Consider the following 20,040-nt stretch of genomic DNA (forward strand, 5'->3'; position numbering starts at 1 on the left):
ATTTTTAAATCATAGGCATATTTTTTCAGATCAAGCCACATTTTTAATCCTTTCTCCCAGGATTCATGTATCTTGCCTTCCTTTGTTACCATTTTCTTGCTGATGAGAAGAATGCAACTTCTTTTAAATGTTTGTTCAGAGATTTTTTTAAATTAAATTTTGTTGACAGGGTGTTGTGCAAAAGGGGCACAGTTACATAATAAGGCAGTGAGTACATTTTTTGTGATATCTTACACCCTTGTTTTTCTTTCCCTTCCCTAGATCAGGTAGGCATATATACAGTACCCAGTGTAACAAAATCATATATAGTAACCACGTAGCATACGCCAAAGGAAATTCACCTAGAACTTTAAATGTAACATCAACAATAGAATCCTCCTGTGTCCTTCTCTTGGAGTTGTTTTTGCTTATCCTCGTCTTATATGATCATATGTACATAGCTGTTGAGTTATTGTGATCCACTGATAGGTTTATTCTAGACCTTTTTATGTTTAGTAGTTGTTTAGTTTTAGATACATAATGTAAGGTCGCTGACCCAAACTTGTGGAAATACCATTTGACAAGAAGTTTTTTTGTTTCGAAGACCTGGTCTCTACTGTTCCCCCCTCCCCCCAAAGTCATATATCAAGGAGACCATGCCCCTTTGTTCTCTGTGTTCTAGGCTTGTCTCGCTCAACATTATTCGTTCAAGTTCTGACCATTTCCCTGTGAATACCAGTATTTTAGCATTTCTAATTGCTATGTAGTATTCCATTGTGTATAGGTACCACAATTTTTTTGATCCATTCATCTGTAGTGGGGCATCTGGGTTGTTTCCATATTTTGGCTATTGTGAATTGTGCAGCAATAAACATGGATGTGCAGATGTCTTTGATATCCTGAGACCTGTTGTTCAGGATAGATGCCTAGGAGTGGTATGGCTGGGTCATAGGGTAGGTCTATGCTGAGCTTTTTGAGGAACCTCCATACTGTTCTCCAAAGTGGTTGTATTAATTTGCACTCCCACCAACAGTGGAGAAGGGTTCCTCTTTCCCCGCATCCCCTCCAGCATTTGTTGTTGGCTGAGTTCAGAGTATAGGCCATTCTAACTGGAGTGAAGTAGTATCTCAGGGTTGTTTTTATTTGCATTTCCTTTACTGCCAGGGATGTTGAACATTTCGTCATATGTTTCTTTGCCATTTTTATCTCTTCTCCTGTGAAGTCTCTCTTTAGCTCCTTTGCCCATTAATAATTGGTTTACTGGGTTTGGAGGGGGTTAGTTTTTTGAGTTCTCTGTAGATGACGGATATTAGGCCTTTGTCTGTTGCTGTGCTGGTGAAGATCCTTTCCCATATGGTTGGCTGTCTTTCTGTTTTGGTGGCTATGTCCTTAGCTGTGCAGAAACTTTTTATTTTGTAGTAGTCCCATTTGTCGAGACTCTCCCCTATCTGTTGTGCCCCTGGGACCTATATTCAGGAAGTTCCTACCTGTGCCTATAAGTTCTAGCGTCAGAGAGAGATTTTTGTTGTTGTTTTGTTTTGTTTTTGGCCAGTCCTGGGCCTTGGACTCAGGGTCTGAGCACTGTCCCTGGCTTCTTCCCGCTCAAGGCTAGCACTCCGCCACCTGGGCCACAGCGCCGCTTCTGGCCGTTTTCTGTATATGTGGTGCTGGGGAATCGAACCTAGGGCCTCGTGTATCCGAGGCAGGCACTCTTGCCACTAGGCTATATCCCCAGCCCAAGAGAGAGATTTTTGATAATAAAGTTTCTCAGTATTTATTTGTCTAACCTTGCCTTTATGTCACTCTGATTTGATTTTTGTCTTGTTTTGTGTTTGGTAATGAGAATTAAATCCAAGGTTTCACACACGTTAAACACATTTGCTACTGAGTTGCCTACCCATCCCACATTCCTCTCCCCAACCCATGCTATTGGTGGAAAACTCAAGGGTTAACACTTGCCTAGCACTCACTCAGCCATTCAAGTATGTCTCCAGTCCTCAGCCAGTACTCTTGTTTTTCATAAATAATTCTGTGAGGCCTATAGCTCTTGGTTGACAATTATTTTTCTCTGAGTACTTTGCACATTTTATTTTTCTGTCTCTGCTTCTCTTTTACTTTGAAGGATTCTGTTCTTCTTTTTTTTTTTTTTCCCCCACCTCCTGAGGCTTAAACTCAGGGCCTGTGTGATGGCTCTGAGCTTTTTTTGCTCAAGGCTAGTGACCTGCCAGCCTCACTTCCGGCTTTTTGGTGGTTAATTGGAGATAAAAGTCTCTGACTTTCCTGCCTAGGCTGGATTTGAACTTTTGAACTTTGTGATCCTTAGATCTCAGCTTCCTGAGTAGCTAGAATTATAGGCATAAGATACCATAGCCTGACCGTGGTCCTCTTAAGTTTTGCTCCTAGTTTAACATGTCTTTTATTTATTTATTCATTTTTTGGTGCTAGTCCTGGGGTTTTAACTCAGGGCCTAAGTGCTATCCATGAGCCTTTTGTTTTTTTGCTCAAGGCTAGCAGTCTGCCACTTGAGCCACAGTATCCCTCTGGCTGTTCTGGCAGTTAATTGGAGTTAAGAGTCTCACAGACTTTCCTGCCTGGGCTGGTTTGGTGTCACAATCCTCAGAGCTCAGCCTCCTAAGTAGCTAGGATTACATGAGCCACCACACCTAGCTGCTTTTAATATTTTTTTTTGTAATACTACCTTTATATTGTTCAATTTTATATCTGTCAGAGAGTTCTACTGGGGTATATTAGTTTTTCCTTTTTGCTCTTTCTTGTTTATTAAACTTGTTTTTATGGGGGTTTTTTTTGTTGTTTTTTTTTTTATTTTGCTGGTCCTGGGACATAAACTCTGGGCCTGGGTGTGCTGTCCCTGAACTCCTTTTGCTGAAGGTTAGCACTCTACCATTTAAGCCACAGCACTGCTTCTAGCTTTTTCTGTGATTAATTAGAGATAAGAGACTCACAACTGTGATTCTCAGACTTCAGCCTCCTAGGAGCTAGGTATGAGCTACCGGCCCCCGGCTAAACTTGCTTTTATATTGTTAGTCTTATGCTATGTTTTATTTTACCCAAACTGTCTACATTGCTAATTTGCTTCTCATCTGTGTCGTCTTAAAACTCGTTGACTTATTGTATCTTTCAGTTTTAGAAGTTATGTTTAGTTTTCATGGCTGCTTTTTATTTTGTTCATTTTTTTTTCAGTGCCTGGTACTTTACCACTTGAGCTATGCCTTCAGTATTGCATTTTGTTAGTTTGAGGTGGAGCTCTCAGACTTTTCTACCTGGGCTGGCTTCAAACCTTAGACTTCCAGGTTTTAACCTCCTAAGTAGTTAAGATTACAGATGTGAACCAGGAATGCTCAACTTCACTAATTCTTTTCTAAGCAATGACACTTAAAGTATGTATGACTTATAAAAGACTTCATGATACTGGGTTTGAACTGAGGGCCTTGTATTGGCTCTTAAAGCTCTCTACCACTTGAATCACACCTCTAGCCCTTTACTTTTTGATTCCTCATTTCTTCAGAAATTTATTTTTCTGTTTTAGGCTTCATATCCAATTATTTCAAAATCTGAACTATGTGGGGATTTGAATCTGTTCTTTGTTGTCTAGTAATGCCTACATCAGTGACATTGATATGCTTGTGTATTTTGTGAGCTCATTTTTGGGGAGAATGTCTATCTTTGTTGTTGGAGTCAAGGGTTTATATTGATTCAAGGGTAACCTTAAACCAGGTTTTGGTGTAACTACTTTTAAGCAACTTTATTATACAAATACAACTGGTACACCATAAAATATTAGAAGATAATAGCAAGTGCAAAGACAGGTCTGTTGCAAGACAACACCACTATTATTTGAATAATACATATTTCTGGATGGTTTTTCTGTACTTGTGTGTTTGTAACATGTTTTTAATGTATTTACATTAAAAAATATCTTGGGAGGCATTGTTCAAAATCTTTGAGGAAACAATTCTTAGTTTCTACTAAATGCCAACAAAGTTAGGTAGCTTCTTCTTTGTCTTTCTTTGCAGGTTTGGGGGTTCTTTTTTTCTGATTTATCTTTTACATGAAGATTAGCCTTTTCCTTTCCTTTGAGCTCAGTCATATGTTTTAAATACTTAAAAAAAGAATCCAGCCAATGGACCCAGTACCTTGCTTTCTCTAGTTCATATATCCCATCCTATTCACCTACTTTATAGGACCTACTAATCTATTTTCTGCCTGTAGGTTTTCCAGTTGTAGACATTTCATATAAATGGAATTCTGTGGTATGTTCTTTTGTAACTGGTTTCACTTAATATAATGATTTTGAAATTTATGTTGTAACATGTATTAGTACTTTTAACCAGGATGCTCTGCTTCCTGCCTGCCTTCTTCTTTAGATCTTCTTGTTACCAAATACAGAAGTCTATGGTAGGTTGTTTTCTAAACATATTTTAAAATATTTTCCAATATTTAGGCTCTTTCTCCCATTGATTTGAGTGATTTAGATATTACTGTGTATCTCTTTGCCTTTACCATTTCTTTTTTAGTTTGTTTTGGGGTTTTTTTTGTTGGTCATTGGGCTTGAACTATGGGCCTGGGCTCTGGTCCCTAAGCTCTTCAACTCAATGCTAGTGCTCTACTACTTGAGCCACTAGCACCACTTCCAGTCTTCTGGTGGTTAGCTGGAGATAAGAATCTCATGGCCTTTCCTGCCTGGGCTGGCTTTGAACCACAATCCTTAGATCTCAGCCTCCTGAGTAGCTAGGATTACAGACATGAGCCACTGGTGCCTGGTTTTACCATTGTTTTATAGTAGCAGTATTTTTAGATATTTTACACCAAACACTAGATTATGTAATTAAGTGACTCGCTTTTGCTGCTTATTAGTCTTGTCCTACTAGAACGATGTTTTCTTTGGAGGTAATAGTGTCCTTTGGAAATTTTAATGATACTCCTCAGAAAAATCAAGTAAAAGATAAAAGAATTTTTGCATTGGAGTCTTAATTTATCAATGCAGTATAATTGTTTTATTGTTATTTTAAGTAGCATATATAGCATACAGATATTCAGTGGGTTTTAGTATATTTATATAGTGGTACAACTACATTTTAGAACATCTTTTTTTTTTTTTTTTGGCCAGTCCTGGGCCTTGGACTCAGGGCCTGAGCACTGTCCCTGGCTTCTTCCCGCTCAAGGCTAGCACTCTGCCACTTGAGCCACAGCGCCGCTTCTGGCCGTTTTTCTGTATATGTGGTGCTGGGGAATCGAACCTAGGGCCTCGTGTATCCGAGGTAGGCACTCTTGCCTCTAGGCTATATCCCCAGCCCCATTTTAGAACATCTTTATCATCTCAAAAAAACGCTCTGTTATTAAGAACCACTCATTGCCTCTTGTCTAGCACACACCTACTTGTCCCAAGCTTCCATTTGTAGAAAATCATTAATTTCTTTTCTGTCTATACATTTGCCAATTTTGAACATTTCACTACAAGTAGAATCATGGAATGTAGTCTGTGAATATTTAATGTATGTTAATATTTCATTCCTATTTATATTGATGTTTTTGTTATCATCCTTGCCCCATGCCAGGTGTTGAAATCTTCTGTATATTAATTATGTTAATGTTATGTTATAGTCACAAAGAAATATGAGATGAGGGATTATGAAATTGATTTTTTATGATTTTTATGCCATGGGGAACACATCACTGACTGGAGATATTTTCACTTGTTACAGCTGAAGATACTATAGGCATCTAGTGAGTAGAAGCCCGAGATTCAGCTAAGCCTCTTATACACAGTTCCTCAAAATATGAATTATTCAGTCCACAGTGTTAATAATGTTGATATTTAAACCAAGATTGAGAAGTCAAATGGGAGTACTACCAAAATTATATTAGAACTGATGATTTTGATTTGTATTGACTAGATTTTAGTTATGTCTTTATATGTTCAGATACGACTGGAAATATTTCATTAACGTTTGTTGGATGACTAGTTTTACCTTTTTCTTTCTAATCCATGTTTGAATGCCAGTTGACTAATTCAGAGCTAAAACTGACCCAACATTTTCTAAATATTGTATGATGTATTTAAAATACAAAGTACTACCGAAGATTGAAATTCCTGTGTAGTACTTCCCCTCTGTTGTTCTTGTAGAATCAGTTTGCACAACTCTGCCCTCTCCTTGTAGTTCCTATTGTTAGATAAATGTTTTTAAGGTGCTTCTACATTGTCTTCAGAAATAGATCGGAAACCTTATCTATAATATTAGTTGGCTTACTGAAATATATTTTATTCTTTGCATGGTACCAATGTAGACACAGCCTGGTTTAAGATATCATAAATTTCAAGTTAACAGTATGCAAATCAATGCAGTTCACCTATAGATTTTTCACCCCTGATTCTTTCTAGAACTATAAAAATGTTTTGGGTTTTTTTTTATACTGTACACCCCTTAGGAAAAATATTTGAGGTGAAATATTTTCTTGCATTCTGACTCAGCAAAGGAAAATAAATTGTGTATGTTAAAATTCAACTATGTTTCAAAAAACAATCTTTTTTCGTTTATTGGTCATGGGGCTTGAACCTCCAGATAGACTTTGTCCCTGAGCCCTTCCTGTTCAAGGTGAGCATTCTACCACTTTGAGCCACAGTCTTCTTGGTGGTTAATTGGAGATAAAAATCTCACAGATTTTCCTGCCTGGGCTGGCTTTGAACTGAGATCCTCAGATATCAGCCTCCTGAGTAGCTAGGATTACAGGTATGAGCCAGTACCACCTGACTGCATGTCCCAATTTTTATAGAATGTACAGTTCCTGTAGAATAATAGTAAGTAAATGACTAAATAATTTATATTGTGATAAATAATACAAGGACAGTGAAGTAATCTGAAAACTTGTGGTGTAGAGGTAATTAAAAACATTAGATTATTTGAAATTATATTGAAGGTACACTTCATTGTGATCAAGTGGTAGTTCTAACCTTTTCAAATAATCACTAGATCTAAGGCACTCTTCTCTTTGTCTCCCAAATGAGTATTTAAAAGTGTTCATGTCAAATGAAAATAAGTAAATTATAGCTGCTGTGAAAAATTAGGTAGGCTTCCCCACCACACCCTGCCAGGGCTTGAACTCAAGGCCTGTGTGTTATCTCTGAGGTTTTTTTTTGTTTTTTTGCTCAAGGCTAGCACTTTATCACTTTAGGTACATATACACATCTGGCTTTTTGTTATTTAATTGGAGATATTAAGAATCTCATGGACTTTTCTTCCCTGGACTGGCTTTGAATGGCAATATCAGATCTCTCCCTCTTGAGAAGCTAGGATTACAGATGTGAGCCACCAGCGCCCTGCAAGATAGGCTTTTCTTTTTTTTTAATAGTTATTTTTTTTAATCATAAGCAAGGGAGGCTATTGAATTTAAGGGCTATTGAATTTAAGAGACATAGATTGTAACTAGAAAAATGACCATAGGCTTCAAAAATATGGAGAATTATACATAAAAGATTACTTCTATCTTGCATTTGCTGACATACTATTCACTAATCATATACAAATGTTCTATCAGATCAAAAATTACAAGTTAATTTTTAATTTTAATTTGTTCCTAATATTATGTTAAAGCATGATTCCAAAAAAGGTCATATAATTTTTGGAAATTTATTCTTCATTACTATTTGTAAATAGCACTGTGGTCAAAAGCAACTTCTAAAGAAATTGTCATGCTCATTACTATAATCTTGCAAAGATTCAGTAATTTCACATGGCACACATCCATCCTTTGTAGCATGTCATCATTGGCAGTGGTTGTAAAGGCAGACATGATATATTCTTTTATTTCCTCAAGGAAAAGGTATTGTAAACAGAAAGTGCATACTTACTGTATAGCCTAAGATGAATATGTTTAGTTCTTTCTGAATCATCATGTGCCATCAGAATGTGTCTATATTCTTGTCTCTGAAAATTTGACAGTAATCAAAGGCAGTTAACCAGCTATTTTACATCCTGGAGGAAATAATGATTCACTGAGTAAGTACTCATTTTTGGTGAAATGATCACAAAGAGGAGTTTTAGTAATTATCATTCTTAATTTTAAAATTAGTCCTTTGTAACTTCAATGTATTTAAATATTTTTAAAGGACATAGGTTTATTTTTAGAGTATAACATATTTACAAAAGGATATTCAAATCCTAAGTTTTAATTTGATGAATAATTACCTAGTCAGCATTAACATAAAATAACTATTGTATATCATTTTACAGGAGACTTTGCAGCAATTGATTATGATGTCTTTGCCAAATGTCTTGGTTATTGGCAAAAATCCATTTTCTGGTGAGTATTACAATTACTAAAATATAACAATTTATCTGTTATGTGATACTACGATGTTTACTAAGATTATTTTTACACTAGTTTACCAGGTTTTTCATAACTCTATAGGAGTTTGAAGTAATGTTCCAGTTTTAGTTTATAGAGAGAACAGACTCAGAATATTTTTAAGTTGTAGGTGATATTGTCCTATACTTAAACTAAATCTAGAACTTTTTCGTCTTTGTCAAACCTAGACATTCCGGTGATGATTATGATTTTTATTTCTGCCAGTCTTGTGGCTTGAACTCAGGGCCTGAGCACTGTCCCTGAGCTTCTTTTTTTTGCTCAAGGCTAGCGCACTACCACTTGAGCCACAGTGCCACTTCTGGATTTTCCTATATATGTGGTGCTGAGGAATCGAACCCAGGGCTTCATATATACAAGGCAAGTACTTTACCACTAGGCCATATTCCCAGCCCCTAATTATGATTTTTGATGCTTCATCATAAACGACTACAAAAGGTCATATAGTGTTAAACTGAAAAGAATACAACCTTAGAAAATAAATGATTTTAAAAATTTTTTTAGTTTTGTTTTTATATATCTACCATCTACTGTTGTCAAGGTTGTTTGAGGATGAGTTTTTTGTTGTTGTTTTTATTGACTTTGCATTGAAGGGACTTTTAAGTAGCCTGTAAGTGACTTTAGTATGAGTGAATTTGGTGTTAGTTTTTAGGATACTCCACTCCTAGGTTTTGATCATAACAATAAAAACACAGGAGAAAAAAAACCTTTTCATTTAGAATGGAATTGGTTTACCCCAAGTACTGCCCCCCACCCCAGAAAAAAAAATTTTTTTTTAAAAAGCCATGGTTCATATTTGCCTAGCAAACACGAAGCCCCAAGTTCAAATCCTAGTATGGCTAAAACAGAAAAAAAGTAATTGTTTTAATTCCATACACATTTAGTAAGTGGCTATCATGTAAATTAATTGGTCTTTGTTCCGGAGTATCTTGTGGTTCAGTAAGAGGTACACAGATTCCTGGGAAATTATAAGATTAACTAGTATGAAATAAAAAGATACGTACAAAATATTAATGAATAGTATAAATTATGGCTCCATTAATCTTAACATGGACATATTAGTGAGAGTTTAAGGCATTACTTTGTGAGATGAGCTAGACCACAGAGATATTAGAGCTTTGCCTAGGATGATGATAAGTAATTTAGTTAGGGGATGAGGAGGTAGGAGAAGAAAGAGAGAGAATAGTCAACATTAAGACAAAGGAGTATGACTATATGTATATGTGAGTGGAATGGTGATTAACATGGCTCACTGTGTCTAGAAAATAAATTGTTTCATGGAAAGTAGGAGGAAATTTCTCATATTTGGATAAAAATCCGAAGATATGGACTTTATCATACCTAGGTTAGCCTGATTGTGAAAAACTAACCTAATCAATATTTTAAGATAATATCAATTGAATGCTCTTAGAGAATATTTTCTCCAGTTAAGTTGTAGACCATTAACTTTCACCCAGCTTATTAAATACATTCATTTTAGTAGCTGCACTGTCCTAACAGACATTTAAGATTATAATCTTTACTGTCAACTTAGGTACAGCTCTAATTAGGTTTTCCCAGTCCAGTCAAGAATGGTCCTATGTACTCAGATAAGATACAGTGATAGTGTGGGTACAACCACAGGAAGGGGATACAAGAGGATCATCAACAATAGAAGCTACGGTTTCACATGGCATGTTGAAAGTAATTACAACAGTGATATAACAGTTATTTCCATAACATGGAGTTCATTTCACTTAGCATCATCTTATGCATTCATAAGGACATAGCTATTAGGCTCTTGTGATCCTCTGCTGTGACTAGCCTAAACCTGTGCTAATTATTCCCTCTGAGGGAGACCATAGAGTTCATGTTTCTTTGGGTCTGGCTCACTTCACTTAATATAATTTTTTCCAAGTCCTTCCATTTCCTTACGAATGGGGCAATGTCATTCTTTCTGATAGAGGCATAAAATTCCATTGTGTATATGTACCACATTTTCCTGATCCATTCGTCTACTGAGGGGCATCTGGGTTGGTTCCATATTTTAGCTATGACAAATTGTGGTATAATGAACATTGTTGTGCTGGTGGCTTTAGTGTGTTTTTGTTTGTGGTCTTTTGGGTAGATGCCCAAAAGTGGGACTGCTGGGTCATAGGGGAGCTCTATGTTTAGCCTTCTGAGGAATCTCCATACTGCTTTCCAGAGTGGCTGAAGCAGTTTACATTCCCACCAACAATGAAGTAGGGTTCCCTTTTTAAATCTTTAGCCCACTTGTTGAGGGGGCTGTTTATTCTTTGCGGTTTTGGAGGAATTAAATTTTTTTAGTTCTCCGTATATTTTAGATATGAGGCCTTTGTCCATTGTATGGCCGGTAAAGATCTTTTCCCAATCTGTGGGCTTTCTGTTTATATTGCAATCTATGTCCTTTGCCCTGCAGAAGCTCTGCAGTTTGATGCATTCCCATTTGTCCATCCTTTCTTTGATTTGTAGCATTTCTGGGTCTTTGTTAAGGAAGTTCCGTCCTGTGCCAAGGAGCCCAAGTGTTTCCCTTACTCCTTCTTTTAGTGTTTTCAGGGTATCTGTTTTAATTTCGAGGTCTTTGATCCATTTGGAATTGATTTTGGTGCAAGGTGATATATAAGGATCTAGTTTTAGTTTGTTGCATGTGTTGAAACTGTTTTGGCAGCTCCATTTGTTAAAGAGGCTATCTTTCTTCCATCCTATTTTTTTTAGCTCCTTTATCAAAGATTAAATAGGCATAGTTCTGTGATGATCCTCTTGTATCCCCTTCCTGTGGTTGTACCCGCACTATCACTGTATCTTATCTGAGTACATTGGAAACTGTATATACTGGTATTAGAACTAAGAAAGTGAAATGGAATATCAAAATCAAGAGACAAAGGATAAAAAGACAAATGACTATAAAAGCAATACTTGCAAAACCATTTGTTGTAAACCAACTGAACAACTCATGGGGGTGGGAAGAGGAGGGAAGAAATGAGGGAGGAGGTAACAAACAGTACAAGAAATGTACCCAAGGCCTAACGTATGAAACTGTAACCTCTCTGTACAATAAATAAGGAAAAAAAATGGTCCTGAAGCCAGGCACTGTGGCTCACATTTGTAATCCTAGCTACTCAGGAGGCTAAGATCTGAGGATCGTGGTTCAAAGCCAGCCTGGGCAGGAAAGGCTGTGAGACTTTCTCTTATTAACCACCAGAAAACTGGAAGTGGTGCTTGTGGCTCAAGGTGTAGAGTGCTAGCCTTGAGCTGAAGAGCTCAAGTGCCAGGCCCAGAGTTCAAGTCCTAGGACTGACCAAAAAGAGAATGGTCCTGGATTCTTACTAATATACTAACTTTAAGAATGATGCTTGTCTCCATTGTTTATAAGATGTCTTAACATTTTGTGGAAGCATAGTGGAAATCCATTTAGATTTTAGAAGTAGATGAATCCTAATATTTGTGTTTTAATAAGAAAACAAAGGAGACTAGCCATTTAGGAGTAATTTTGGCTGACTTTGGAGCATGTCTTTCTAATTTAATTTAATTAGCTGATGTAATATAATTTGTGGAGGAGAAGATACATAGTTTGCATATATATTACAGAAACTCTTGAAACACATTTGACTATTATCACATTACACACAGAGAACTCATTTAAATTTTCTACCACATTTGTTTATATGATGAATCTTTTGCTCAAGTTATTATGAGTATTACAAGAAAGAAAATTGATATTGAGGTATAAAAGTGCTTAGTTATTTTTTTTTTAATTTCAGAACAAGGCACTGAAGAAGTTAAAAAACTGCTTTTGCTCTTACTGGGTTGTGCAGTTCAGGTAAGTTAAAATATTTCTTCATATTTTTATTTTAGCACCATCTTCCTTTTAGGCTCCAGTTTATAAAAGATTTAAGGATAGACCACTGATTTTCAAAGTATATATTAGAAAAGGTGTCTGTATAGCCTCATAGAAGAGATTGTGATGATAAATATTCTTATTTTAAAATTTAGTTATGTTATCATAATCTTATTATTTAAAATCTTTAATTTTTCTATTCTGAATCTTTTTTTTTTTTTTTTTTGGCCAGTCCTGGGACTTGGACTCAGGGCCTGAGCACTGTCCCTGGCTTATTCTTGCTCAAGGCTAGCACTCTGCCACTTGAGCCACAGCGCCACTTCTGGCCATTTTCTGTTTATGTGGTGCTGGGGAATCGAACCCAGGGCTTCATGTATACAAGGCAAGCACTCTTGCCACTAGGCCATATCCTCAGCCCCTATTCTGAATCTTTTAATGGTCCTAAGTTTTTTGTTTCTCCTCTGAGGTATCTTTAAAAATTTATCCCCAAAATTTTTTATGATTTGTTGTTTTAGGAAGAAGGAAGGGGAGATTAACAGTTAAAAAGAGAGATAGGATTTGTGCTAAATGTTTTCTCCCTTCTCGCTCTTTCCCTCTCCCTCCCTCCCCTTCATATTTTCATGTTTTTCATATTTTCATATTTCCTAGCCATCTACACTTAAGCCATACCTAGCATATTCTACTTTAATTTTCTCCCTCCTTCCCTCCCTCACTTTTCTTTTGGAATTGGAGAGATAAAATTAAGTTATTTTTTACAAATTAGGACATTTGTGAGTCAAGGGAGGTGCTAATTAAGTGAAACTGAATGTTTCTTAAAGAAACTGAGATAGTTACTCTAGATTTAGGTCATACTGCTAGTGGGCCAAAGAACTGGTATTCAACTCTGTGACTTCCAAATCTGTTATGTTTGTTTCTTGTTTAATAAGCCTTATTTTTGGATGAGTTACTATAGTGTTGAACCATTTCAATTCTTTGTGGAATGAGATTGTTTGTAACTAATTATGAGCCCACTAGTGATATTTTACATTCCTATGCTTAAAATTAAACATCCCAGAATGTGTAGGCTTTTACACCTGACTGCTTTGGAGCTATACATTATTTTTTCATTGACACATAGCAATCATACTTATTTATGTGGTATATTGTGACATTTCAGTATGAGTATACAATGTATAATGGTTAGATCAAGTTAAGAGACATTTATTAAGCCTTTATATTGGAAACATTAAAATATTCTTTACAAGCCAGATGCTGGTGACTCACACCTATAATCCTAGCTACTCAGGAGGCTCATACCTGAGGATCAGGGTTTGAAGCTAGCCCAGACTGGAAAGTCCTGAGATTCTTATCTCCAATGAACCATTAGGAAATCTGAAATGGTGCTACAGCTCAAGTGGTAGAGCACTAGCCTTGAGCAAAAGAGCTCCGGGACAATGCCCAGGCCCAGAATTCAAGCTCCATGACCAACCAAAAAACCAAAAATCTTGTTTACTATTTTTTTTTTTTTTTTTTTTGGCCAGTCCTGGGCCTTGGACTCAGGGCCTGAGCACTGTCCCTGGCTTCTTCCCGCTCAAGGCTAGCACTCTGCCACTTGAGCCACAGCGCCACTTCTGGCCGTTTTCTGTATATGTGGTGCTGGGGAATCGAACCTAGGGCCTCGTGTATCCGAGGCAGGCACTCTTGCCACTAGGCTATATCCCCAGCCCACTATTTTGAAATATTGAATACTCTCTACCATAGTTGTCCAACTATCTATATAGTTTATATCTATAAAGTTTATTATTCTTATTCATCTACATGCCTTGACTCTATCTTCCTGTTGCAAACTCCTTCCCAGGCTCTGGTCAAGAGTATGGAAGATAAGGCCTTCTACAACTTAGCATTATTAAATTTAATAGTGTGCAAGTGTTTACTTGACAGTTGATTTGTAAGTTAAATATGATGTCTGTCATCATTGCTATTCTAATTTGGTCATCAGATCCTGAGTTAGAAACACAGCCCTCGGTTACTTACAACTGTTGAATACTGTATTTGCTTTTAAAAATATTCTCTGTTGATGAATGTTGTGTGAAACAAGATAGCACAATGAAAGCATAAATTTGGTTTTTACTGATGGTTACTATTTGGTTGTTACTGCTAGTTACTAAAATTGACAATAGAAATAGAGCACAACCAAGGACCTGTTTATGTTTTAAGGAAACTCCTCAAAATATTAAACCGTCATTATTTTCAGTATTTCAAAGAACAATAAAAGCATTACAAAATCTATGCCAATCTCCCTCTCTTATTTTTGTAACTCACACAGTTCTATTGAAAATGACAAGGGAGACATGAAAATAGTGTTCATTTTCTGAAGTACTGAACCTTTTGATAAGTTAACGCAAACCCTCCTGTTTCTGATAATGGGTATTTCCTTTAAAAAATTAAAATGTTTTTAAAAAATATTTCAACGACTATGGTATTTGTGTTACATTATTTTATTTTATTAGTGAAGCAAAGTAGAATTTCCTTGCAAAGAACCTACCTTCTAACTTGTCTTACTTTTATTTTGCCTTATTTTCAGGTACCTTAGAATTGATGAAAAATTATGAGTTGTACCTGACTCTTAAACTAACATATATAACATTTATATGTAACATTTGTAACTATAAAACAAAATAGTGCAAGTTATTTAGCAACAAAAGAACTCTTTTTTTTTTGTGGCAGTCATAGGGCATGAACTCAGGGCCTGGATTCTGTCTCAGCATGTTTGCTCATTTTTGCTTTACCACTTAAGCCACAGCTCCACCTCCAGCCTTTTTAGACTTATTTCCTGGCTGGCTTTGAACTGTGATCCTCAGATGTCAGCCTCCTGGGTAGATAGGATTACAAGCATGAGCCACCAGTACCCAGTTAAGAGTAACATTTCTTGTGCCTTTTTCCATCCCAGTACCCCATCATTACTTAGATATGTCTTCTATAGGTAGACTTTTATATTGCTGTCATTTTTTTAACTATTAAATTCCAGGTAGCTGTTGTTTTCTACCTGCCCAGAAACCATTCTCTCTTTCTTCTTTTCTTTTCTTTCTTTTTTCTTTTTTTTGTGCAAGCATTCAGAACTTCCTTTGGGAATCACCTTTTATTCTGATTATTCCATACCATCTGTAGCTGACATCACCTAAATTTGGTCAGTGAGAACACTGTATTCAGCAATGGGAGATAGAACTGTGTTGGAGCAGTTGTAGCAGAAGTTGGAAATGGTAGTAGAGCAAGCATTTGGTTGAGTTCACACATACATCCCTGTACATTTCTTTGAGCAAATATATGGCACAATTCCTGCTGAGGTCCTCTAGAAGCACCACTGCTTTCTAGCTCTAGGGATTTAGAAGCCAGTGACGGTGCTTTTGGTGATCTCAACAATCAGTGATACCTCAAAGCCCAGAAACTTTCTGGAGTTGACCTTTTCAATGTGTAACTATAGGTATCTATCTGTATAAATACAGATATAGGTATGAACTTGCTGACAGTGCTCCTTGCAGAATTAACACTCTAGTTTACCATCTGAGGCTATATGTGTTCATAGTATGACGTTCTTCTGATGCATTTTATTTTTCTTGTATCTGAGCTGAATGGTTTCAGAATAAGCTGAACATGAGGAAACCACTTGATCTTCTCCAGGAGGCATCCCTTGTCACACAAGTTTTAGCTCAAATGATTCCGCATCAGTCTCAGACTTTTTCAATACAGGTAGTACCATTGCCTTAAGAACATCAACTGACAGATAAATTTGGTCCCTGGCCATTACTTACAGAACTATTTTTAACAGGTGCTTTATAAATGGAGCCAGACAAAAATGCTTTGAAAGATATTACAGTTGTGTTCCATAAATCCACCTTGCAGGAGTAGACTAGGCTAATAGTATAAACTGCTCCTTAACCCAAGCAAAATCAGCTAGGTACAGTACAGCAGTAACGAAACTCAGCGTTACAGACAATGAAAATGAAGACATTTGTGTCTTAAGGCATAAATGTGACAAGAGGATCCAAGAAGTCCAAAATGCTGTTACTAAGAGCCTACTCTTCATTCTAAAAATTGATTGATTACTGTTAAGCCTTTGGTTTATTTCAATTCAAGAATCATGAGTTTTGGTTGTTTTGTTGTTTGTTTGTTTGTTTGCCAGTCCTGGGGCCTGGATTCGGGGCCTGAGCACTGTCCCTGGCTTCTTTTTGGTCAAGGCTAGCACTCTGCCACTTGAGCCACAGCGCCACTGGCCATTTTCTGTATATGTGGTGCTGGGGAATCGAACCCAGGGTTTCTGGTGCTGGGAATCGATCAAGCACTCTTGCCATTAGGCCATATCCCCAGCCCCATGAGTAATTTTTGCCCAATAGCCTTATGAAACTCACTTCAAATATTTTGAGTCCTGGTTATAGTCTATGACTAGAATATTTCAGGTTTTGATTAGGTACCCTTCAAGGTGGATAAGACTAGATGCTGGCACAAGAAGATACAACCTGCATAGCTGAGAAAGTACACCTGGGTTGTCATACCTGTGTCCACAAATGTAGATGCCCCAGGCATGGTAACTGCAGATACACACAGGGGTGAGGCCTTGGTGCCTATGGTTTGGTTGGCCTGACCTGTGTTCCTCAGACGTACAGCTGCTGTCATGTCCATGTAGTTTGGAACATCAGTTAGGGTTTTCTAATAGATATTAAGTATTATTAATTTTTAAGTTGGTTAACAGTGTATATAGATTCATATAATCTGGAGAGTCACATGATCTGGAGATTCTTTTGTAGATTTTTATTTCTTTTTTTTTTTGCCAGTCCTGGGCCTTGGACTCAGGGCCTGACCACTGTCCCTGGCTTCTTCTTGCTCAAGGCTAGCACTCTACCACTTGAGCCACAGTGCCACTTCTGGCCATTTTCTATATATGTGGTGCTGGGGAATTGAACCCAGGGCTTCCTGTATACGAGGCAAGCACTCTTGCCACTAGGCTGTATTCACAGCCTAGATTTTATTTCTAATAGTCCTTAGACAAGGAAAAAGAATATTTGGGTGAGATAGGTAAGCTAGGATGTAAGAAAAGGCACAGAATGGAAAAATATATGAGGATAATATATAAATGTACATGTGTGACAGTGTGGAGTAAGAAGGAGAATAAAAGTGATTTTAAGATGTTTAGAAAGTATGGAGAGTGAGGGGTACATTTTAAGGTTGAGGGGAAGAATTTATTGTACTTCAAAGATAGAACAAAATGTAAAAGATTATAGTCATAAGACACAGCGCCTGGCAGTGTTCTTATTATTAATAAGACTTTAATAATTTCTTTTCTTGTTCAATACCTTTTGTACTCAATAGTTTACTAGAAATATACCCTTTCTTCTGTCTTAGTTTGATACTTATACATAAGCCTGTCTCCTTTAGGGTGAGAGACCACTAAGAGTACCAGGTAAAATATGAGAAATTTGAAATAGAGTGAACCTAAGATCTCTGGTATTATGTGTACAGCTTCAAGGTTAATGCAGTTTTCCCTTGCAGCCAAATAACTTTTTTTAACCTCATATATCTCAGTTAAAAAAATAATAATCTTAAAATATTGTGATAAATTTCTGGCGTATCAGAAATCAGTTAAAATAACACAGTTAAAAGCAATTTTAGTCTGGCACTGATAGCTCACATTGGTAATCCTAGCTATTCAAGATGCTGAGATCTGAGGATTGTGGTTCAGTGTCAGCCCAAGCAGCAAAGTTTATGAGAATCTTTATTTCCGATGAACCCCTAATATATCAGAAGCATAGCTTTAGCTCAAGTGGTAGAGCACTTGCCTTGATCCTAAAACTCAAGGACAGGCCTTGAGTTCAAGCCTCAGGACCCCGGTATAAAAAACAAAAAAAGTATTGAGTAATCACATGCAGTTATTGATTGCCATGTTGGATAGTACTGAATGGAACATTCGGTCCTACTATCCAGTTTCAGTGTTTGAATTTTATTCTCTTTTCCTTCTTGTCACTCTTTTCTCTTTCCTGCCCATTAAAATAAAAATGATAATTATTCTGGATCCTAAGAAAGCCTAACCTATTTATAAAATACTTTCAGAATTCTTAAAGCTCTTAGAGTTTGAATTAAGGTGAGATTTAATAGAAATTGTGTGTATTTTAAGGGTAAAGGAAGAATTCTTGCTGATTTGTTTTATGAGTGACAAAAGTAATTTCCTGACGATAGTAGGAGTAAAGAAACAGTGGCTCTTAGGTTTAGAAAGAGAAATCTTGTTTGGTTTAAACTAAAGAAAAACCAAAGATAGCTGAGTTAGGGATCTCTTTGATGAGTCTTGGTTATTGCTTTTTACAATAACTCTGCCATTCTATATTTTAATTGACCCAGAAGCTATAAGCCCACATTTATAGACATGCTAAAGTAAAAATTGGGGTTACTGTCCCTGAAAAGTTAGTTTACATATGTTTTAAATGTTCAATTATCAAATAATTACTGCTGTTTTCACAAGAACTGCCAAATACTTAAGAGGCAAAAATAAATTAGTTTAAAAACTAATGTTTAGGGGCTGGGAAAATGGCTTGGGGTAGAGTACTTACCTAGCATGCACAAAAACCCTGGGCTTAGTTTCTCAGCACCACATAAACAGAGAAAGCCAAAGTGGCGCTGTGTCTCAAGTGGTAGAGTGCTATAGCGCCTTGAGTAAAAAGAAGCCAGGGACAGTGCTCAGGCCTAGAGTCCAAGCCCCCAGGACTGGCAAAAACAACAACAACAACTAATGTTTAACTGATTTTTAGATGATTTTCATTTCATTCCTCCTAAAACACTTTTGACTTCCTAAGCCATAACTAGGAATTACACATTCCTGGTGATTTAGTTTTAAACATTAATATATCATCCTAGTTATTTCATTTTTATGTGATGTAGAACCCTGTAGACTGGATGATACGTTTAAGTTGTCCTGAAACTGAAATAAAGTATTATAATTTGATAAGCATGTAGAATATAAGAGTTTAGTTCCTTAATGATCAAAGAGCCAGTTTCTTTTTGTGTATTGTATTCACTGGTAGTTCAGTAATTGGTTCTGGAGATGCATCTGAGTTAGACAAGGCAGTGCTGTCTTTTTTGTATGCACTTCTCATTTGGTAGCTGCAAGAATACATTTATTTGTACTAGCAGTTGGATTTTAGAAGAGATTGAAGGTGCATGTTAAGTTGTTACTTAATACTGGGGAAAAGATTGTTTTCATTGTACTATTTTTAATTTATGTAAGGATTTTTTAAAGTTTACTATGAAGAATTAATTTGATTATGTACCTTTTTATATATACATTCTTAAATTTTTCCCCTAGTTACTTTGTTAGAAACACATCAAATATGTATGGATTACTTATAAATGTTGAAGTAGGCCTCAAAATTGAGTTTCTTTTATTAAGATTGATAGGATGAGATGTGAGAATGAATTGTAAACTTGAAGTAAAAATCGCATTTTTTTTTCAAACACGAAGAAAGACTGTGTTGTTTGGTGTTTGCCAGGGGCTGCCTGAGCATTTTGGCTGTATTCCGAATTCTGCCACTGACTCACTTGTGTTTTTTGGCAAGTAGCTTATTCTCTCTGAAACAAGTTCTTGATTCTTTACTTCTCTGTAAAGTTAGCATAATAATATTGTACTGACCTCAGATGGGTTGTGTCATAATTTCCACTTTACAACTTTTCCTACATTAAAATTGTATGGATTTTCAATGCCTTTCTATTTTAAATAAATATTTCTCAATCACTATTTCTTTATTAAGCAAATACTTGAAAGAGACAATATGAATGTAAAACAAAATCTTTATTGTGCTGTACAAAATAGCCAAGGCTGA

At 36.4% G+C, this 20,040-nt stretch overlaps 1 protein-coding gene across 8 annotated transcripts in view; it reads left to right on the forward strand.

Moving 5' to 3' along the window:
- Ccdc88a (coiled-coil domain containing 88A) overlaps window positions 1–20,040 on the forward strand; it is a 108,869-nt gene that overhangs the window by 18,790 nt on the left and 70,039 nt on the right. For all 8 annotated transcript variants that reach the window (XM_048352899.1, XM_048352901.1, XM_048352903.1 and 5 more), the window contains exons 4-5: window positions 8,229–8,298; window positions 12,123–12,181. In XM_048352899.1, coding sequence (XP_048208856.1) covers window positions 8,229–8,298; window positions 12,123–12,181 — 129 coding nt within the window. The remainder of the gene's footprint in view (window positions 1–8,228; window positions 8,299–12,122; window positions 12,182–20,040) is intronic.

Source organism: Perognathus longimembris, chromosome 8 (assembly GCF_023159225.1).
Source record: "Perognathus longimembris pacificus isolate PPM17 chromosome 8, ASM2315922v1, whole genome shotgun sequence".
Lineage (NCBI taxonomy): Eukaryota > Metazoa > Chordata > Mammalia > Rodentia > Heteromyidae > Perognathus > Perognathus longimembris.